Source organism: Alnus glutinosa, chromosome 4 (genome assembly GCF_958979055.1).
Source record: "Alnus glutinosa chromosome 4, dhAlnGlut1.1, whole genome shotgun sequence".
NCBI lineage: Eukaryota > Viridiplantae > Streptophyta > Magnoliopsida > Fagales > Betulaceae > Alnus > Alnus glutinosa.
Genome location: NC_084889.1, coordinates 2,809,682 through 2,833,403, shown reverse-complemented (window position 1 = coordinate 2,833,403; position 23,722 = coordinate 2,809,682). Strand labels below are relative to the sequence as shown.

Below are 23,722 nucleotides of genomic sequence, written 5' to 3'. Positions count from 1 at the left end.
CATAAAAGTTTTACCAAAAAAATCCTCTATTTCTTTTACAGATTAGTGCACAAAGGTAAGAGACATTACACTGCATATTTTCTTTACACTTTTACACAAAGGTAAAACACTAAAAATCAAATTCCGTTATACATCCACTCCCATTACACAACAAATTAACTCCAATACTTGAGTATTAACTCCAATAACTTCCAAAACACAATACATTAACGCAAAAAACGTTAAAACAGAAAATCATCTTCAACGAAGGTACATGCATATAGGAAGTCCATAGAGACTGTGGTGCATCAACCTCATTGGTGCCTTCTGAATTCTGATTCTTGGGCGCAATTCAAAATAGCCAATGCCATGTTATCAGCTCACATAAACACATCAGAAGCAGTGAAACTCGAGATGTTGAATGTAACCCATATGACTGCAAGGAGAAAAGATGGGCATTCATCTCTATATTATCTGGTAATAACTCTAATGTTTCATCTAATCCAGATGTCATGGCTATCCCATTGATTGAAGCACTCCACAAGCATCCTGCAAGCAACAGACATGCAATGAGACATTTTTAAAATTTTTAATAGCTTCTTAGATGAGTATTAAAAATGCTTAAGCACACAAAGATCTCTAGTAACCATAAAAAATCGAAAATGATGTGAAAAGAAATGTGTAAGAGCAATAATAAAAAGAAATGAATAACTAAACAAAAAACTCTACATAGACAAACTACAAAAACACCACTCTCGTCCGACTTTCGTGAACAAATAAATACAAAATTAGCTTTCACTTATACACACACACAAAAAAAGAAAAAGAAAATGCTGTAACAGAGTCTCCTCAAAGGCATCACAAACCACTTTCAATGTCATTTCATATGCAGAAGTCATTAGCATATCCAATTTGCGATTTTCATGGTGGATATCTTTTGCGAATACAAGTTTTTTTAATGAGACTAAAACTCGCACTCTGGAGGGGATTAAAAAGGCTTGACATGAGTAATGCAACCTCTGAAGGAAATTTATAACACAGACAAGTAAGAAGACCTAAAGGGCCTTCAGAAGTGCTGCTCAACTCAAAATATCAGATAGATGAGCAACCAATGCAAAAAAAGAAGAAGAAGAACTTCTGAAGGCCAACTTTATACATCAATTGAACTGTATTAACTGTATAATATCTCGAAAAAAAGCTTCCATTTTTAACTGTATAAAAAAAACTCCTAGAAGTACAAAACTCTGTTTCTAAAAAAAAGGCTCAGAATTGCAGAAAATAAAGCCAGCAAGGGAAGGTTTCATCGTGTCCCAAATCAATTGAATTAAATTATAATTTCATCGAGTAAATTACAATTAGATAAGTAATCACAAAATTCGAACTATCAAGAGCTATCGAGAGTCAAATGCAATATTCAAGAAAAAAAAGTATTCTAAGAAAATTCATGAAAGAAAAAATTCCTGTTAAAATCATATCTGAGAAAAGAGAGTTCCGGCGAGAAAGCTTACCTCCGGCGAGATAGATCCGGCAAGAGAATTTCGGCGAGATCCGTAGGTTCCCGGTGAGAGCAAGCGAGATCCTGCGGGAGAATGAGAGTTTACGGCAAGACCCAGCGAGAAGAGAGGGATTTCTGGCGAGATTCAGGGAGATCCAAGGGTTCTCGGCGAGAGCAAGCGAGATACGGCGGGACTGGCCGGTGTGGGTGGGTGGCGCGACTGGCAGGCGTTGGGTGGGTGGCGCGACTGGCAGGTGTGGGTGGGTGGCGCGACTGGCAGGTGTGGGTGGGTGGCGCGACTGGCCGGCGTTGGGTGGGTGGCGCGACTGGCCGGCGTTGGGTGGGTGGCGCGACTGGCCGGCGGTGGGTGGGTGGCGCGACTGGCCGGCGGTGGGTGGGTGCGCCGGTGGCTGGAGGATTTGTTGGGAGGGAGTTTTTGAAGGAAAAATGGTGGGTAATGTCTGATGATACGTGAAGGAGAAGGTGTGTTAAGGAAGCTTCACCTTTTTTTTTTTTTTTGGTTAAAAAAGAAGTGCCACGTATTTATGAAAGTCGGATGATAGTGTGATAGGGGTGGGCCGGATAGACGAACTCGGCAGAGAGAGATGAAGCGAGAGGAGCTTAGAGGGAGAGGACTGAGGAGGAGCACACGTAGTAAGATAAAATTGGTTATTCGAAAATTTGAATTAAAAAAAAAAAAATAGAAAATTGCACTATCATGATTGACTAAAATTATAAATCGTTCATTTTGGTATTAAAATTAATTCAGAAATTTCTGTAGTTAGCTTAATTTATAAATCGTTTTCTGTAGTTAAATTCCATTAAAAACTTTAACATATTCTGTTAAACGTTACGTCAGTACCAATAGAATGACAACGCGTGTTGATCATAATAAAAAAAATATATAAATATATTAAAAAGTAAATACATATAAAACTTAAACATTATCTTAAAAAAATTAAAAATATAAAAGAGGTGGCTGCCTACCCCCAAAGGCATCTGCACGCCACCCCTTTTCTCAAAAAATATTTTACGTTGTTCTTAAAGAGTAGTTTAATCGGTTGAAAATTACGTTTCATAAAACGGATGCCACTAGTTTAAATCTTACATCCTCTTCTTATATAAACATGTTAAAAAATATATATATTTTACGCCAAAACAAACATCGTATAAACATAAAAAAGTTATTATAAAGTCTACTACTTGGAATTAGAATTAGGCTCGACCGCCCGCAGGTGCTTATTTAGGCAAGTGGACCCGCAATGACAAAAAGTTGCTTTAGATCCGGATCCATTTTGGCCTAATTTATTTAACGAGAACATAGAAATGGTAACCATGTGCCCGTATTGGAAAATAGTAGGCTGTAGGCCTAATAGCCCAACCAAAAGTGGATCCAATCTAACCCGATTTATTTTCTAATATAACCCGATTCATTTTGCTGTACCGAAATGGGAAAACGCGGGAAAATTCACTAGGGCACAAAAACAGCCACTACTGCATTTCAATTGCTCGGTACAGTTCGAAAATCGCAACAATGGAGATCGACAATGGCGTGGAAGAGGAGGAGGAGGAGGTGTTCGGATTCTCTAGAAACTATTTTCTCGCGAAAGAATTGGGCGGCTCTGGGAAAAAATCGGCTAGCAAGCTCTCTGACATTGATCTCGTTGACGAACAGGTTTTCAACTAATCTAGGTTTCTTACTCTTCGAAATGAAATTAACGATTTTTGAAATTTATGTGTAGGAGCTGAGGGCAGCGGCATCGGATATTGAACCAAAGCATGAGAAGGAGGTCGTGGCTTTGGTGAACAGCTACAGGAGTTTGTTCCCCAAATGGGTTTTCGACCTAAGGTTTGCGCGTAGCTTTATTGTAATCAAGCAACGATGGACTTGCTCTTAGTAAACATTGTTGATTAAATTCGTAGAAGCTTTTGGGGCAGCTAATTTATGATGGTGCCTGAGCAGGTTGTTCGAGTTCGAACATCGACTTTCCTTTATCTCGTTTAAAGTTAAAAGAATTTGCATGTTGGGTCCACTGGTAATTTATCAAATATATTATGGAATAGAGAAGCGTGTGAGATATGTGGTGCTTGGAATTTGTCTGAGTTTGTACATTGATATATTTTGGGAAGGATATTAAACTGAAATCACTGGGGCTGGGGGGCATGTTGATTTAAGGGCAAGCATTGCTGCAGTTGTTTGTGTTCCATTCATGTATAAACACATTTGGTATTTGGGTGGGATTTGATTTGTTAATCGAGAGGGGTGTATAATTTTGTCATTTTTGGTTTGTATAGCGGGGATGATGTATATGATATATCGCAAATGTGGAAACCAATTGCACAAATCTAGTTACTTGATAATAGAGGGACTAGTATGGTGGTTAGGACAATGGTAGGAATATGTGGTGATAGAATTTAAAGAAAGATTCACATAGGATGAACACCATGGGCTGAAAGACGCTCACTTTTTGCAAATCAAGTTAGAATAAATAGATAAGGTTACAGGATCAAAATAATTAGCATGGGACACAACTTCTAATGAAAATGGTTAATAACTAATATGGCATGGCATGATATCAGATGTTGATCCTTGCTTCTGAAATTCACTGAAAACTGGGGTAATCGAGTAGTACCTGTAATTCACTGAAAAGGGAATAGGTAAAAAATGATGTCTTGAAGAGCAAAACTACCAATGGAAAGTTTTAACTTAATGGAAGGGTAGAGAAGCTAAAGTGTTTTCTGGAACAACCATTGAAGCAACCGGGGAAGCAGAGAGGCTTAAAGTAAAGAGGCACCAAGGGAATGGACAGTTTCTGGAGGATGAGTAGCATACCAGTGGAGAGGCTTCCCCCCAAGCATCTATAGGTCACTCGTGTGAAGAAACATCCCTACTGCGTATCTATGTGATACAGGGATGTTTCCAAATCTTTGGCTTGAGGATTAGTTTCAGTCTGAGACATTGCGTCTCTTTTGAGTTATGTGTTTCTATCATTCAGTGTTGACAGTTTTGTTTCCTCTTTCCTTTACATTGACCTTTAAGCTAGGCACTTTAGATCACACTAGGTGGTCACCTCATCTATACTTAGAAAAGTCACCTTAGTGTTCTTCTGAAGTTTAGCCCCTAGAGGAGACTTGGTTCATGTTTAACTGCACCTCAATTACATGACTTTTCTCTTTTGTTGGACAAGCTGTACAGTCCTTTGTTTTTGAGGGCGGATAGTTTCCTATAGTTTCTATTGCAAGTGATAAGATTGCTATGATCATTACTTACACATGCCTCAGTGATCCAAATATTTTTGCCTCAGTTGTTTCCAATTTTGCTTCTGTTATTTTTATTATTATTATTATTATTGTTATGCTGGGAAAGCAATAGCTATACCATATTGTTATTGAAAATATCTGTGTTTTTATCTGTTCCTTTTAATGTATCAGGTGTGGTTTTGGCCTACTAATGTATGGATTTGGATCTAAGAAAGCTTTGATTGAAGATTTTGCTTCAACATCATTGACCGAGTATTCAGTATTTGTAATTAATGGCTATCTTCAATCAATTAATATAAAACAGGTATCATCTGCTCAGATTAAATCCAAAGTGATACATGCTTATTTTACTGATTGCTATTTGTACTGCTATATCCATATATGCAGAGGTAAATTGATGAAAGTTGTTTCCACTACTATATTGCACAGGGAATAGAATATGCATTATGAAAAATAAGGAGGCTACCTATTGTATATTGACCTTTTGTTCTCTCCGTGCTCTATTACCAATTCCTGCTGTTTTAAATATAGGTTGCAATATCCTTAGCTGAAGTTCTATGGGATCAATTGAAAACCAAACGAGCAACTAGTTCTGGGAACTTGCCTAAAGTTGAACAGCCATTTAGTTCTCGGTCCATGGATGATCTTCTTGCATTCCTGAATGGATCAGATGCACAGGACAAAGATTGTTTCATATGTCTAGCTATTCACAATATCGATGGGCCTGGATTAAGAGACTCTGAAACTCAACAGTATCTTGGACAAATAGCTGCTTGTTCCTGTATTCGTGTTGTTGCTTCAATTGACCATGTGAATGCACCTCTTTGTAAGTCCTTTGGTTATTGTAATAATTTTTTGATAGAGAATAAGTTAGATGCCAGTAAGCATGTTAAATTATGTCTAATTATTTCAATTAAAATTAATTAGCTGGCACTGGGAATTTTCTTACTTATCCATTGTGCTTTTGCATTGATTCTGTTATTGTTGTTTAAGTTAAATGGTTATGTTATTTTTAGGTTAAATATGTTTTTTTTTAAGTGCAACTTTTCATGTTGGGGTCTGAAAGAAATTCAACCAATCCTTTCTATTTTCTTATACTTCAAACTTCTGAATTTCTTTCATTGAAAGAAGGGAGGTCTAAATGAAATGATTTTGGTCATCGAGTCTAATTTCGGAGAGAGTTCGAATAGTGGTGGCCCCTGAATTCATGCCTTTTTATGTATCTGGGGTAAAGCCATATATGGGTATTTGTGTATTTGTCTTCCTTCACTACAAATGGAGAACCAAATCTTTGTCTTTGAGCCTAATTACCCTATACTGATTTGGTTGACAGTGTGGGATAAGAAGATGGTTCACACACAGTTCAACTGGTTTTGGTATCATGTTCCTACCTTTGCGCCATACAGGGTTGAAGGAATGTTTTCTCCTTTGATTCTCGCACATGGCAATACCACTCAAAGTGCCAAAACAGCTGCGATAGTGTTACAGAGTTTGACACCCAATGCCCAGAGTGTGTTCAGAGTTCTTGCAGAATATCAGCTGGCTCATCCTGATGAAGAAGGCAAGTAGCTCTCTCTGTACTTTGAGAAAGTATGTTGTGAATTTTAGTTTGTTATATCGCCAGCTAATTTTGTTTTTTTTTTTTTTTTTCTTTTCAGGGATGCCAATCAACAGTTTATACACAATCTGTCGAGAGCGCTTCCTGGTCAGCAGCCAGGTTACTTTGAACTCCCATTTGACAGAATTCAAAGATCATGAACTGGTCAAGACAAAAAGGCATTCGGATGGCCAGGATTGCTTGCACATTCCTCTCTTGACTGAGGCACTTGAAAAACTATTAGTGGAGATTAGGCAATAAGCCAATAAGCTTTATTTTTTACTTATATAATCCGCTTGCAAAGATAGAAAGATTGATAGAACCCCCCCCCCCCCCCCCCCCGCGCAAAAAAAAAAAAAAGAAGCATCCAAAATGAACCTGCCTTTCAAATTTTTGGAAGATTATTAATTTAATTTAATATGGGTAAAATGAATGCCATTGCTATTATCTATTTTAAACAGATACAATACTAATTTTACATTTTATTATTATTATTTGTCGGTATTACAATATTGACTGAGGCTGTATCATATTCATTGTGGTCGTTTTCCTTGCACCAGAAGAGGTTCATCCAACGGTGACACGGCATGGGAGACTTGTTCCCTTGCACCGTATGAGGTTTATCTAATGGTCACACACCATGACAGCTTTGTTCTAATAATTGACGTGACGCAACAAAACTTATTTTGTCTTCTAAGATAAGATAATTAAAGAATTGGTCTTCAACTCTTAATGGTACATCCTACCAAAAATTAGAGAGCTTCTATTTTATTTTTTTATTTTTTATTTTTTTTTATGGCGTTTCTTGTTTTTTATTTTTATTTTTAAAAATGTTTCAAAATAATATAAATATTATTTTTAAGAACAATAATACTATAAGTCACATTTTTATCTTACAATGCTGACGTGATAATCCTAACCAATCTTTAGATAAGCTATTATTAGAAAGAAAGAAAAAAAAAAAATCAAAAGTTTGAGACTATGATATCAATGTTGTGAGATTCTAGAATTATTATTTTAGGAAAAAAGTTTGTTTTCTAACATTACCATTTTAGGAATATTTTGTGATTTGTTTGTTAATATATATTTTAATATAGTATATGACTTTCACATATATATATATTTTTTAATAATCCCGTGTTCTAAAAATAAATACGACGAAATTAGAAAAATTTATCCATCTCAAATTAGTGAAAAGCTTTGCCATGCGTGTAATAAAAAGTGAAAGGAATGCAATACAGATGAGACTTCAATGACGGCGAACAACGGATAAGATTTAGAACCAACGAACAACGGAGGTTATAGAATTTTCTACAATTATTTGTTCAAGATTTGGAGAATTCGTGCATGTAATTACAAAAAATCATTTATAGAATTTATTTGACCAAATAAAAATTGAGTTGTCCAACTACTTATTTGGTCAGGTAGGTCCTATTAGTGGTCTCTCTTACAATTATATGCTCAAATTCTCTTAAATTCGAATAAATAATTGTAGGGATAATTGCATCATTAGTGTATGAAGTTGGCTTAAATTACAAATCATTCCATGTAGTACAAAAAGTTTATGGAGGGTCCTTGTGGTAAACTATAATTACGAATCACTCACTGAACCCGTTTTTCGCCCACTAAGTTAATAGAATTTGTTAGTTTGTCACGTCATATAAATAAGTCAAATAACTTATAAATATTAGAGTTGTCAATTTTTGATACGACTAGCGAATCCGATACGAACATGACATTAAAATACATTATTTGGGTTTATGATTATCGGGTTTGACGGGTCAACCTGCGAGTTGACTCGCCAAACACGATTACAACACGGTTACATATTAAAAAAAAAAAAAAAAAAACTTTAGTGGTTCAGCCTTCAGGAAACCTAGCCGACTTGCTGTGCCTTTTCACTTTCACAATCACTCGTTTTCACTTTCACAATCACTCGTTTTATCATAATTTTCACTCGTTCATCGTTCACACAGCCATGACCGTCGAAGTTCAGCTCTCAAAGTCAAAGCCGCGCTCCAGCACGCAACCCTCCAAAAAAGCATTGTCTGATCGTCTCCAATGGCTCTTTCCCAATTTCCCTCCGATCTCCACCGCCGTTGATTCCGTCCTCAGCCCAGTCGAATTAGGGAATCGTCCAAGCCTTGCCAATGATTTGCTCCGATCTCCATCTTTTAGGGTCCAACCATCCAAGCCTTGCCAATGATTTGCTCCGATCTCCATCTTTTAGGGTCCAACCATCCAAGACTCCAAGCCTTGTCGAATTGGGGTTCTGCCGTTCTGGGGTGGCCGCCTGGCCGGTGGGCACGCGGATTGTGTTGTTTGGTTTTCTAACTTTTCTCCTATGATTGGGTTCTGCCGTTTTGGGGTGGCCGATGGACACGCCACACGCTGATTGCCGAATTGGGGTTTTCAGTTTTGGGGTGGGTACGGTTTCATCGGGTCATGTTGGGTAACCTCGAGTAATAAACGGGTCGTGTTCGGGTTACATGTTTTGACCCGATTACTAATCGGGTCAGGTTCGTGTTGAACCCGGTTGTATAATCAGGTCGGCCGGGTCTACACGAACCCGATCCGCAAATTCGAATTGCCAAGCCTAATAAATATCATTTATATTGTAATCTACTAACAGATTCTCTTAACTTGGTGGATGAAAAATAGGTTCATGGAGTGATTCATAATTGTAGTTTACCATAAGGACTTTTTATGATATTTTTGTACCACAGGGAATGATTTGTAATTTAGGCCAACCCAAAGACCAGCGGTGCAATTATGAGAAAGGATTTGAAATAACGTGGCAGGTTTTAATTGGTAGAGAATGGCGTCTGCAGAAATTACAGGCTTTCTGACCGCAGCGAATCCAAAGTCCGAGATGGTCACTCCCATATATAAACGCTGCAAATTGTTTAGTTACAAATTTACAAAGACCAAAAAGAAAAAAACCAGAGAGCTCATGTCATCTATATCTTTCCTCCTTTGATCGAAATCCAGTTCTCTTCACAAAAGGACCAAAAGGTCATTTTTCCCAGACATAGAATTGGAACATAGATTCCAGGAATTGAATTCTTGGGAAAAAGAAAGAAAAGGAGGAGGAAAATGTGGGGATTTGGGGGTAGATATTATTGGGGAAGAAGTGAAATGAGTGGGAAAACAGAGGGCATAGTGGTGGTATTCGCATGGATGTCGAGCCAGGAGAGGCAGTTGAGGAGCTACGTGCAGCTCTACTCGTCTCTGGGCTGGAAGACACTCGTCTGCCACTCTGAGTTTCTCAATTTGTGAGTGCTCAATTCTTTTTGTGTTCTTAAATTTGGTAAGTTTTTGTTGATTTGATTGGGTTTTTGAATGAGTCTGCAATATTGGTTGTTTGGGTATTAAGAAATATGGGTTTTGGTGGAAAATTTTCACCTTGGTGCTGAATTTTACTTAGATAATCTGGGTATTGTTAATCGGAGATGAGATGGGTCTAGAGGCTGTTCTTTTACTTTTTAGTAAATTATAAAGCTTTAAGGACAAGATTCTAAATTGGGTTGGTTTTGGTTCAGATTTTGTAAACTGCGTTCACCAACAGAGTATCCCCATTCAAAAAATTTCAGCGCAAGTCAAATTTGTCGTCTTTGCTTGGCTGATGTGCATGGAGCACTTTATTTGCTCCAAATTGGTGACTTGAAAACGTGTTTTTTTCTTTCTTTTTATGGATGTCTGCATTAAATATATCTGTTCCTCTATTCGGGGATAAATTTGTTGCTCTCTGGTCCATAATTCTTCATGATGATAGTTTATAGACTATTATGTACTTACTAAAAATAAAATAAAAGAAAGTGTTTATCATGTGTTCTATTATAAAACAACGGTCACTTCCGGTTTACTATAAGGCATTAACATGGATATAAGAGTCTCGTGCTAATAAATCACTAGACTTCTCCTTTCTCTTCCCGCGGGCACCGCCGTGGGGTGGGGGGTGGGGTAGTTTCAAACTCGCTGTATTGACTGGCAAAGTTTGCAGTCAGGGAGGTGCATATGTAGCCTAGCTTATAGTATTGCTTTCAAAATTACATTTTCAGAACTATATGATTAGTTCTTGTTGACTTGATAAGCTTAGATATATTTGTTAGAATGAATACAGTTTCTTCCTCCTATTCAGTTGCTGCCATCAGAATTAAAGGTTCCCTTTATAACTCCCCTCTGTGATGGACACATATTGATTTTGTATCATCTGTAATCTGTACAGGTTTCTCCCTGAGAAGGCCACCACTCTAGCAGCTGACATTCTCAATGAACTTGTTCAGGTCAGTGCTTATTGTAGTTATCCAAACACAACAGGGAAAAGGTTTTGTTTAGTTATTTCTCTAACCTGTTCATAATGAATGCTTATGGAACTATGGTCTTTTGGAATTCCTGCTTGAGTTGTAATGCCATCAATTTGGGTGGGACCTTGCAAAATTGAAAAATGGAAAGCAGAGAGTTTTAGCATGTGTTTACCTTTTGCATGATTGTTTGGTACCACTGTCAAATGATTTCCTTTAAACTAAGATAGCTCTCTTCATACTCCTTTTTCACAAGTAAAACTTTAGAACTCCTCATGCTCAAGTTTTTGGAAGTTTCATTCATTGGATAAGGTTAGCTAACAATTTCCTTCTTTGATATTTTTACCTGCAGGAGCTAAAGATTAGGCCATGCCCTGTAGTCCTTGCTTCTTTTTCTGGTGGTCCTAAAGCTTGCATGTACAAGGTCCTTCAGGTAATTTCTTCTAAAGTCAAGGCAATCTGTATGTATAAGATATCATTGCGGCTATCGGAAAACCTCTTTTTTGTGATAGATATTTAAATAGATTTTCCTCCTGTGGCAGATAATTGAGGGAAAGTGTGAAGGACAACAAAATCTGGTATGCTCATCTTCTCTTCTCCACTCCCACCCATTCCCTTTTGCAATCAAACGGATAATAATCTCAAATTCTCAATTCTATCACACAAAGCATTAAAATACATACAACGGTGAAAACTCATTATGTTTACACTCCAGCAGTCTATTGTGGGGAGGCAAAAGAATTTTGTCCCATGTTTGCTAAATCTCATATTATGTAAGAACTTCAACACCAATGCAATTTTTGATATTATTTCTTATTTTCTTTTAAAGGACGACTTCCGACTCGTTAGAGACTGTATATCTGGGCATATATATGATTCCAGTCCCGTGGATTTTACCAGTGATTTGGGTACAAAATTTGTTCTTCACCCAACTGTTCTCAAAATCTCCCATCCACCAAGATTGGCATCATGGATTGCCCACGGCATTGCTTCTGGTCTTGATACCCTCTTCCTCAGCCGGTTTGAATCACAGCGCGCCGAGTATTGGCAGACTCTGTACGCTTCTGTTGTAAGTATATGAGGACTTGCTATTATTCAAAGTTTTCACTTCCTTTCCTTCTGCATTTATTCAGCTTTGTTTTTCTCCAGAGCATGCAGGCCCCATATCTCATTTTATGCTCTGAAAATGACGATCTTGCTCCGTATGAAGTTATCTGCAATTTTGCTCAACGACTACAAGATCTTGGGGGTGACATTAAGCTAGTGAAATGGAGTGACTCTCCTCACGTAGGTCTGCTTCTAAACTTAATGAAGTTGATTTCACTTTCTCCTCCTAATTTTCAAATATACACTCAAAATCAGTGATGTGTTTTAATGGCTGGTAATCTGTGTATTTAACATTTCTTTGCCACTGCTGGAAAGGATTGTAGTGTTTTTGACTGTGTATTTGAGTGCAGTCATGATGCTTGGTAGATGTAGTTTCATTTCCAAATACTTCTCTAGACCTTGCCATGATAATTTCAAATGATAATGTGATTCAATCTTGTCGCAGGTCATTATCGACATTATCCGATCGACTATAAAGCTGCTTTGACCGAGCTCCTTGGTAAGGCAGCTAAAGTGTATTCTCAAAGAATTCGTCGACTTGAAGGAGAGAGAATGGGCATAGAGGGAACACATGACGAGATCCCTGAGCCAATCTGCAACATGAGGAAAGCAATGAAGAACTCAAACCACTTTCAGGGAGTTGCTCTCGGACCAAGCGACCATTACTTCGCCTCCAGTTCTATGGAGTATTACGGCAGTAGAGATGTTGGGTCGGTGCAAGATGAACGTAAGGAAGATTTAATCCACCTGCATAGTCTACCAAGCATTAGCGCTCATGGTGTTCTCGGTCAAATCCTCTTTGACGTCTGTGTTCCCCAGGATGTCGAAGATTGGGATATCAAACCATTTACTTCCACAAGGAGGCATACTCCGTTTAATCCCATCAAATGCTTACGTCGCTCACGACTATAATTTCTCACTGAAAACTTGGGGCGTCTATGAGTCTGCGTCCAAAGCACTCTGCTCGTGGACTCCACAAAGAGCCCCAGAGAGAAGCTAAAGGAAAAAAGAAAGAAAGAAAGAGTAATTTGGTTGTGAAATGTATATGATGGGCTGTTTTGTAATCAATAAGAATGTGGCATAGTTTTGAGCTTATGGCGTCTCTGAGACATAAAAATGTTGCATCTTTGACTGCACGAGCTCAACATAACACAGGATTTTGATGTAATAATCACTGTATTGCGAATAAGGTTGAAGTGTAAATGTGATTCCACAAGTATAGAACTCACATAGCAACATGACTGTAATGTGTCTAGACCACATCCATTTCACATCGGCTGAGTTGACATATTTTAAATGAATTTTCATGTCAGCTATTAAAAAATACATAAGAAAAATTACTCAAAATACACTACGTCAGCCGATGTAAAATGAGCGTAAAGAATAGCATTACTAAATAATACCATCTAGGGGTGGGTATCAAGGAATCGGTAGCGATAGGGGGTCTTTTGCCTACCCTCCGATGAAGTCGGTCATTTCACCGACTTCATCCCGACAACGGCTATCTCGACTACCATCATCGCCACTGGTAGGCGGTGGATAAAACTGTCTACTTCAAATTTTAGTTGAACTTATTGATTATTGAAAGATAATGAGTTTATTATCGTGCTTTAGCTTCATGCGTATAAAATTTTTAAGGTATTAACATTTCTAAACTGGTATTGTTATTCACAAAAATAATTTAACAATAGTTACAATACCAATTTAACAGAAAATTTCTAAAGGGCGGAACTTTGTAAACTGCTATTGTTATTCACACAACTATAGGTTCAATTCAAAATGAGACCACATAGAATAATTGTTAAAGCAACAAAGCATCTATCAAGGCACAAACACATTCTACATAGCAATTAAACATAAATTTCCAAAAGTAAACAACAATACAACACACTAATGAGTAATGATTACACACAATTACTCTCAAAACAATAATTATCAACACAGTTACACAAAGTCACAAGACTCAAACAAAACAAGTAAATCAAAACCCAACAACCATCCCATGAGCCACCTCCAACATGGGTAATCTTTCAATTCATTCCATTTGATCCCTTCAATGACCAAATAAATCAAAACATAAACACAGTAACCAATTAAAAAATAACACAAACAACTAATATTGTTACAATCATCATCTATCTTGTTGCAAACCATTCTTCCCTTAATTTTCTATCATTTCCCAATGAGATAGACATTTAGAAAATTACTAATTACATTATTGATTATACACCGAAATGTTTGACGTATGGTGAATAACAAATCAGAGTAAAGTTAAATACATTAAATTAGCGGGTTACATATGTAATGTGCATGTTTGCATGCTTAATTTATAGCAAATAAGAAAGGTATGAAAAGTGTCAAACCGGAGCAGTTAAGTTTTTTGAATTAGTAAGAGAACCTAGAAACGAGAAGCCATTAATGGAATGAGAAGAAATTAAACTTCAAAGGAGTAAAGCAAAAACCGAAGAGAGATAGAAGGAGAATTGGGGAAGTACTTGGTGATTGGTCTTCAACTGTGGCGTCGAAGAGGAGTTACAAGCTATCGGTAGCAACGACGGACAACAATACCGCTTACCAAATCGACGTCGATAGAGACTTTCCTTACTACCTATTAGTCGATCTGGCCACCCCCATCATAGAGCTTCACAAAAGTGCTGATTTTTTATTTTTATTTTTTAACATAACCAACCAATGGGAGGAGGAAATGGGAAGTGAAATTTGAACCATGACTTTTATTTCATAAGATATGGTTTTCGACCGACTGAACTACTTTTTGTAGTCATACTTTTAGCACAATGGAATTCACAAATCTCCGAAGGAAGAATGAAGAAAAAAAATAAGACGAGTCATATCTAGAAGAAAAAATGAAATAACCTTTCTGAATGTAATGAGGCATTTATCATCAGAAAAATACTCAAGAGTATTATAATTTTTATTATGAATTTCTTACAAATTTACATAATAATTCATATACCATATAATATAAGAAATAAGTGTTAATTAATGTGACAATTTACATTTTAATAGTTAACATGATTAATGACATGTAATCTGAATGTAGCCATTAACATTTTAGCCATTAATGACATGTAAACTTGTAAAGGAATTAAGGAATAAAAAAGGAAAACCAATAACTATTATTAACATAAAGAAAAAAGTCCCTTCTAAAATAAACGTATACTTTGCTTGCTGTTTTTCCTTAATTTGATTCTATCCATTATCCAATATCCCATGTCCGCGGGACCACAGCAAAGGCCATTCATTGATCTCCCTGAGTCCCTGACCAACTATGAAGCCATGAAGGTATTAGTGACCGGGGCGTCCGGTTTCCTAGGGGGGAGACTGTGCCACGCGCTGCTGCGACGAGGTCACTCGGTCCGGGCCTTGGTCCGGCGCACCAGCGACCTCTCGTCCCTCCCTCCGCCCACCACCGATAGCGGCGCGTTGGAAATCGTCTACGGCGATGTGACAGACTACCCGTCCCTCCTCGCCGCCTTCTCTGGCTGCCACGTCATTTTCCACGCTGCCGCTCTGGTCGAGCCCTGGCTTCCCGATCCTTCTAGATTCTTATCCGTAAGTTCATCACTCCACAAGATTCTCTGAAACCTCATTTGAATTTCGTTTACGCTCCGTTTGTTTTGAATTTTTCTTTGCAATCAAAACAGGCTTTTGACTTCAAGTTTAACATTGACAGATCTGATACCATGTTTAAATTACTTCTTATTTCAGAAATTTAATCGTTTAATTAAGATTCTATCACTAATTTAGTTGTTACCAGGTGAATGTTGAAGGATTGAAGAATGTGTTACAAGCAGTGAGAGAGACGACAACAATCGAAAAGCTTATATACACGTCGTCGTTTTTTGCTCTTGGGCCCACCGATGGACACGTTGCTGATGAGAAACAAGTACGAAGATTTAATCTTGATTTTGACTTTGATTTTTTTTTTTTCCCTAACCTTAGTCAAGGATGTATTTCTTAGAACAAGAAAATTGTGATGGCAGGTTCATCACGAGAAGTTTTTCTGTACGGAGTATGAGAAATCGAAGGTCTTGGCCGATAAAATTGCGATACAGGCTGCCTCGGAGGGGATTCCTATTGTGCCGGTTTATCCTGGAGTTATTTACGGACCGGGCAAGGTCACTGCCGGAAATATCGTTGCTCTAATGGTATGATTATCGTTTCTTGTGGTTAGTTTCTTGGTTAGCAGTACATGATGTTGAACCCTTCAAAAAAAAAAGAAGAAGTACATGATGTTGAAATTAGTAGGCTTGCCTGACTAGGAATATGCAATTCAATGGAAGTTATTGGTGTTTTTCAATGATTCATAGAGATGGTAGATATTTATTGCATGATTGGGTCTCAAAAAGAAATGTTATTGATTATGTCATAATATTTAGGGAAAATATTGTAGAGGTCCATGGAGTTCACCTTTTGATGTTTGGGTGCATTGTTCTTCAAAAATAAATTGTTTTGGTATTCGCAATTTTTTAAAAACAAATTAGATTTTATGTAACTTTTTCTAATTTTGTTTTAGGAAGTCAAACCATCAAAACATCTTTTTCAATTTTATTTTGCCTCGGAATTTGAATTATAGTTGAATTTAGATTTTAAAAAAGCGAACATAATTGTTGGGATCCGCTTTGCAGCTTAAACCTTGAAACAACATGTTTCTGCTGCCTGTAATGCCCTCACAATGTTTGCAGATTTTACTTCTTATCAAAAGAAAAAAAAAAAAAAAAAGCGAACATCCAAACGTGCCATGGCTTTAAAAGTTATCAAATCATTCTTCAAGATATGCTCCGTTGTCAAATTGTTCCGTCCGTAGACCTGCCTGTTAGGAGCCCTAATCCTACTGTGTTCCTGAGGAGAAGGACAGAGTTTTTTTTGGGATAGAAGCTGCTAGACAATGGGGGACTGGCAGTGTAATACTCGGACAGGTTCCCTTGATGCCAGGGCTCAAGGACCGTTGATGGTGTCTTCTCCTACATTGGACAAGCTAGGAGCATGCGCACCAGCTGGAGGGTGTTCGTGTTATTGTGTTCAGTTTAGTGGGTCAGTTGTGTATTGTTTTCCATTTCCCTAAAGAGTTCTGGATGCTACTGGAACGTGGTAAGGGCTGAATGCCCATAGTGTAGTGGGTCAGTCCATTAGTGTAGTGGTCAGTTAATTATAAGTGGGTTGGATTAGTAATGGGTTAGTGGGTATCAGCCACGCATGGCAGTTACCTTCAGCTATGTTAGTGGGTTAGTTCATTTGTGTATTTAAAGACAGCAGTTAATGAAAGAAGCATCAATTTTGAGGATTGAAACATAGAGCCGTGTGCTTATGTGTGTGGAGGATTAGCCTCTCGAAGTGCTATGTTATCTTTATAAATTACCTAGGCACCACAAGTGCTATATTATCCTTTTAAACTACCTAGGCGCGTGACACTGCCATTACTGTTTTTAACGAAAATTATGTCACAGGCGTAAGACCACATCAACCCTAATAAAACATGTTAAGTGTACAGCAGTGTCACATTAGCTTGACACATGGCCCAAAAAACAAAGAAAGATAAAAAGAAAAAATAGAGAAAAAAAGGGGAGAGGGAGGTGGGTGGGCGGCCCCACCACCCCATGGAGGGTGCGGATGGGTCGACCCACCCACCTATGCCTACTGGCAGCCGCCAGATAGAGAAGGGGGGCGGGAGGTTAAGTCGTCCCACCACCTCCTCAGCCAGTGAGGGTGTGGCTGGGTGTGGAGTGACCCACTCACACCCTCCTCTGTGTGTAAGGTTGTGGGTGAGTCCCACCACGCATGCCGCCAGTGGGCGTGGGTGGATAGGACTTTGTGGGTCGTGGGTGGCCACAACCCACCCCCTTTGTTGGTGGGGGCCTAGTGAATTGGCCACCCAACCTGCCTCTCTCCCCCCCTTTTTTTATTTTTTATTATTATTGTTTTTTTTATTATATTATATTACATTTTTTGTTTTTGTTTTTGTTTTCATATGTCAAGCTGATATGACACTTCTATATGCATGGAGTTATTTTATTGGGGCTGATTTGGTCTCGTGCCTACTAGTCATAATTTTCGTTAAAAATCCTAACAACAGATGTACGAAGGGAACAATTTGATAATAGAGCATACCTTAAGGAGAGAGATTTGATAAATTTTAAATTTTATGGAGTGATTTGATAAAAGGTCAAACCCCACATACCTCTATAGTATTTTTCCCTAATATTTACTATGTTTCGATGTGGGTTTTTTTTTTTTGTCCTTATCCTTTATGCGATGTTTGATTATGGAAATTTTGGTTGACCATGTTAACAAGGTGATTCTCATGTACATCTTCCCCAACCCCTGGTATTTCTGGATGACTTGAGAGATTTGCATTTAGGGAGAGGCTTTTGGTTCTTTGTGCTGAATGTGAAAGTTGCGCTTTAATAAAAGCTGTGAATAAGTACTTATCAAAAAAATATAAAAATAAAAGCTGTGAATAAGCCGTGGCCTTATACAATCATAAAACCTTTTTGATTATCAAGTGCAAGTGCGTGAGCTTGAGTCTTTGGAGAAAACACTTCATTCTATGCAAAACTTAGTCTAGGACTCTCGCTTGGTGGGAACTACACTTGGTAAGATCCATTTCTAACCCAGTAAGAAATACCTGGTGAATTGACTAAATAAAAAATCCCAGTAAGAGACGTTAATTGTTGTGTCTTCGTGTTTTTACTTTACTTGTTTTCTAACCTTTGGTGCAAGTCTCAGAGAATATTACCTGCAACTTCACTGGAGTATCTTTGCTTGTTTCATCAACGAGATGCATATTTCTTACTAACTTCTACATTTGATGTTACTGTATTTCCTCATTCAGATTGTTGAACGCTTTAATTGGCGGTTACCTGGCTATATAGGGTCTGGAAATGATAGATTTTCTTTCAGCCATGTTGATGACGTGGTAGAGGGGCATATTGCAGCAATGAACAAGGGACGACCTGGTGAAAGATATCTACTGACAGGAGAGAATGCATCATTCAGGCATGTTTTCGATATAGCTGCTATCATCACTGAGACACAAAAGCCTATGTTTAACATCCCCTTTTTGGTGCTCGAGGCATATGGCCAGGTCTCGGTTCTTTTCTCACGAATTACGGGAAAGCTTCCTCTGATCAGCCCCCCGGTATGCTCTGTGGTTTTTGAAATTGCCTTTTACTCTTACAGTGTATCAGTGCTTAGTAAACCATTAAGAGAGAATTCTTCGTGATATTCAAACGTACAATCTAATGCCGAATATCAATATTTTATTTATTGGACTAATAAGGAAAGAAAATGGCTAATGTTTTTAACTAAGAATAAATATCTTCTTCACACCAATTTTATGACACCCACTTTACACTGGTTGATGTGGCACTCAGAAACAACTCACACATTCAATGGGACTACCCCCCACCCATTCTTATACGAGTAAAGGTGTCACTTGGCTCAATGGGCATTGTCCTGCTTCCTATTAGTCTTTTGACATTACTTTTCTTCGTTTAGTTTACAATGCATTCTTACAGTTTCTCTTTTGTTCGATCTTGGAGCAGGCTGTGGACGTTTTAAGACATCAGTGGGCATATTCCTGTGAGAAGTCCAAAGTAGAGTTGGATTATAACCCTAGAAGCTTGAAAGATGGACTAGAAGAAATGCTTCACTGGCTGAAGAACTTGGGCTTGATAAAATTCTAACGAGAACACACTGACATTTCTTTTATTGCGATTGTGCATTATTATAGATTGTAATGTGTAATACTGTCACTTTCCACTTCCTTCTATCCAATCTAATGTGCAACTGTTAACTATGCAAATCATCCCTCATCAATCTCTCTTTCTTCGCACTTTAACTCTTAGGGCTTTTTATTTCTGTTCCCTGTCAATGCTAAAAAATTAACATTTCATGGTTTCTTGTGTGTATTAATATCACATGTGCATTGTTTGAGTGAATGGTTCTCATGAGAACAACAAGCTTTATGTAATAAATGCATGAACCACATAATGGGTAGATTATAAATGCACTCATGGGTACTAAGCCGTACATCAATTCTTTATTATGCGAGACTAGACTTTATAAGCGATTCTAGAGAGTTTTCGATTGATTAATTTTTTTGGAATGATAGCGCAAATATGGCTAACGTTCTTAGGTCATTACACTTTTAAGTTTAGGATTCAATCAAATGAATCCAAGTAATCATGAACTAGTAGCTTTAAATAATGGATTGTTACCACTAAGTTTCGGTATATTTCCACATACATGTGAATTCTTTTATATATATGCTTGCCCCTATTTAGCTTAGTTGTTACTATAAAATTTGTATTATGCGATTTCTCCCAAATTAATCAATTGCGAATGCACGATGTTGCTACAATTATCTGTCAAAATTGCAGCTTATCTGATTGTAAGAGGTCCTCGATAGTTCTTATTTGTCTCAACACTTTCAGACAAATGAGTTCTATCAAAGTTTTTCACAATTATCTGTCTAATTTAAAAAAGATCGCTATAAGTATGGAAGGGACAATCATAATCAAACAACTCTCTAGCTGTCGAATAACTTGATATGACATGATCTCATATAGGATGATACATCAAGCATATCAACTTGTATGGATGCATGCAGTTGCAGTGACCCATGCAAGAGCATGTGCATGCATCCGCCCATGTTCTTTAAGAGACAATTTAGTGGCTTGATTGACATGCCGACATGCAACATTCCAGCCAACTGTTTAAACTTTTTGGCCGCAATTTATTTTATTAATTTCTCTGCAAGTGGTATTACATGTCTGGCTAAAAGAATGGTGTATATTGAACTTATACTCTACAACATGAGTAATGCTATACATTACATATTTATTCTATTTTTATTTTAATGTGTTGATGTGGCAGAGTTTAGTAGCCGTTTATTTATTTATTTTAATAAGGGTTGATTCAAGGGTTACTATACCTTGACAAATCAGTATATAACTGAGATAAAAGTAATATAGTGGTGCGCCAAAATAATGTAGTTTTAGTTGAGAAGAGTTTTGAAACCATATATTAGAATAACCATTTATTATGTTATACAATCAACGTGCTAGTTCTTTTTTCTAAGGTTCAAACGAGAGAATTTACCCGGTTGAAGTTACGCAAAATCATTGCAATGGTTTATGAAATTATGAAAGGCATGGTCGATGGACAACGTGTGAATATTTTTGTACTTCCCTGTTGGTCCCGAGAGACGGAGCATGCGAGGCAATCGCGATTCAAATCCGCAAGGTTCCCCTGTTTTTTTAGGGCAATTATGCAAATGTTTATTCTGCTGTTAATATGGGATTTGTTTTGACTTGTTCCTCTGCAGTGGAGACAGCTAATTGCATGTTGTGTGGGATGCATGTATGGTGGGATTAAATATGTGTAGGTGGGATGTTGCTCTGCTTGTGTATTTGTGTTCCTAAATAAAAACTCTGGTTTATTCCCACTAGCCGATCACACTTAATGATCTGATAGCATGGGCTGCTGAGTGGCCATATCTCTGTATTCAGGAAGTCAGAGATACACAGACAGTGTCATAAATGAGCTTCACAAATTAAGAAACTGTGTAAAAATAAGAGGAGCTAGTCACACAAGATATTCAACACAATCTTCAGAAAAAGGAATAAAGGGGGTTGCCATGTAACTGATGTTGACATGCAATGAAGTATCGTTGAAAACAAAAGAGGAGGCAGCTGTGATGGGCAACAACAACAAAGTTGATTGCAACGCTTCATTGGCATGATGCTGGAACAAGCATCTCACTTGTACCAACAGCTAGCTTTGCCCACAAACACTCGGATTTATCCCTTTCTTGTTTAACGGGGAACAAAGTTTTCGGATGACGACCGTCTATAATTATTTGTCTGAATTTAAAAAAATTTGGATAGATGATTGTGAGAGACCACTTATGAGACCTACATAACCGGATAAGTGATTGAGCAGCCCAATTATTATTTGATCAAGTAGGTCCTATAAGTGGTCTCTCACAATTACTTGTTCGAATTTTCTCAAATTCGGGTAAATACTTGTAAAAGATCTTAATCCAAAGTTTTCCTCCTAACTCGGATGGATTTTCTTTAATTAAATATATTAATTGAAACGTGTATAAAATGCATGTGATTCCCACGTATATTTATAACTATTATATATAGAATCACGTGTATTTTTAATTAGATAAATGTTATACACTATATTTTTTTTTTTTTTTATCATAGTTTGCTAATGTAACATTGCAATCAGCCTTTGAATTGCCTGTTTTATTTTTTTAGAAAAAGAAAAAGCAAATGACTGATTAGCATGTCTACATCAACAAAGTGGGATAAAACTATAAAAAGTATGATGTCACTCTTTTAATAATTACAAAATGTTAGGTCTATAGCTCTTTTTCTTTTTCTAAAAAAATAAAACAGGCAATTCAAAGGCCGATTGCAATGTTACATCAGTAAACTATGATAAAAATACAGTGTACGCCAAGGCCCCAAATTTAATGAATATTAATAAGAATTTTTTTATAAAAAAAAAATAAAATTTGAAGGCTTAATTATAGTCAATATTCTTTAATTATGGCACCTAATTATAGTAATAAGTAATTAAAAAGGCATTAATATCATTTAATTCTTGATATAAGTCTTAAAAAATTGATAATATTAAATAAGAGAATCAAATAATATTAAAGACATTCTTAAATAAAACCCATTTTTTAACTTTAAACGTTATATTCTTGAAAATAATGGAGCGAACGAAAATAATAACAATATTCAATTAGGTTGTGGGAGAGAGATTTTTTGAGCCTTGTGATGGGCATTGAATAACAAAAAATCAAATCAAAATTTAAAGGGACAGCAATAAATTTTGAAATCAATCGCCAAGTAAATCATCTTTGCATTCTACAAAACGAAAGAAGAATATTAAAATAAATATTATTTAATTAATATTTAAAAATAAAGAAAATGCCTCACTTATTTGACGCCTTAAGCCTCAAAATATATATAATCAACCCTATTAAAGGATATTAAATTTATTTAGTGATTTAGTGTGATTTCAATCACATTATGACGCATTTAAGCATGTGATCTACGTTGATTTAATGGTGGAGAGGTGATAGCTGCGTGGTTTAGCCATATTAGCTAAACAATTAATTTAGGCTGATTGGTTTATTGTTAATTAACTTATTTTTGACGCGGTGTTTTGTCCGATAAGCACCAGCCGTTGATTCTTGATTTGATTAACTTAGCTTCGTTCTCACAATCTCACGCACATTTCCCGCATGTGGGCCTGCTGCTGATTTGCTAAGGGATAACTTGCGCCGAGAATTTCGGGGCCTCCAACTGGAGGTCAACGTGTGGTTGGAAAAGACTCGGGGAATAAAGAGTGCCCCAATACTAGTGGGCCCACGCGTCAAGTCCTTTTTTTTTTTTTTTTTTTTTTTTTTTTTTTTTTAAATTAATTAATTAATTAATTATATTTTAAGTACGCGTCAAGTCCCTTATTAATCAGAGACATTTCCGATTTCCCTTTCCCCCCTTTATTACACTTATCTCCTCGAGTTGGAATGAAATTCATTCCGTTTCATTTATAAAAGAATTCTTCTACTATTTAAAAGAAATTTTATAACATTTAATAGTGTTGTTTATATTATACGTTATTTAAAAATATAAATTATTATTTGTTATAAAATTTAATCTAAATAATAAAAATTATTTTTTAAATAATTGGGTAGACAAAGATTTGTGTACATAACAAACATTACTCAAAGAGATCGAATTGGATAAGGGATAATAGGGACAACAATAGTAAAAGGAAGAGTTAAAATGAGAACAATAAGATTGTTGGTATGAATTTTACGAAAAAACCAAATTAGGATAAGATTAAAAAAAAAAAAAAGGCTATTTTGAAAAATAAAAGGTTATAATTAATTGCCAATCAAACGGAGTCTCTGACTGAGAAAAGCAGAGA

The 23,722-nt window shown here is 36.8% G+C and overlaps 3 protein-coding genes across 3 annotated transcripts; all 3 read left to right on the top strand.

Moving 5' to 3' along the window:
• Positions 1-2,939: 2,939 nt before the first annotated feature.
• LOC133867148 (origin of replication complex subunit 2) lies at positions 2,940-6,789 on the top strand. The gene is made up of 6 exons (XM_062303839.1): positions 2,940-3,149; positions 3,217-3,323; positions 4,907-5,039; positions 5,267-5,561; positions 6,069-6,296; positions 6,394-6,789. Exons 1-6 carry the CDS (start codon positions 3,009-3,011, stop codon positions 6,591-6,593), a joined length of 1,104 nt encoding a protein of 367 aa, XP_062159823.1. The 5' UTR covers positions 2,940-3,008; the 3' UTR covers positions 6,594-6,789.
• A 2,457-nt stretch (positions 6,790-9,246) lies between these two features.
• LOC133867271 (uncharacterized) lies at positions 9,247-12,946 on the top strand. The gene is made up of 7 exons (XM_062303991.1): positions 9,247-9,607; positions 10,561-10,618; positions 10,989-11,069; positions 11,179-11,214; positions 11,466-11,705; positions 11,786-11,927; positions 12,189-12,946. Exons 1-7 carry the CDS (start codon positions 9,429-9,431, stop codon positions 12,653-12,655), a joined length of 1,203 nt encoding a protein of 400 aa, XP_062159975.1. The 5' UTR covers positions 9,247-9,428; the 3' UTR covers positions 12,656-12,946.
• Positions 12,947-14,955: 2,009 nt separating this feature from the next.
• LOC133866771 (uncharacterized) lies at positions 14,956-19,568 on the top strand. Its single transcript, XM_062303401.1, has 5 exons — positions 14,956-15,316; positions 15,522-15,650; positions 15,748-15,912; positions 18,597-18,902; positions 19,309-19,568. Exons 1-5 carry the CDS (start codon positions 14,975-14,977, stop codon positions 19,447-19,449), a joined length of 1,083 nt encoding a protein of 360 aa, XP_062159385.1. The 5' UTR covers positions 14,956-14,974; the 3' UTR covers positions 19,450-19,568.
• Positions 19,569-23,722: the final 4,154 nt, after the last annotated feature.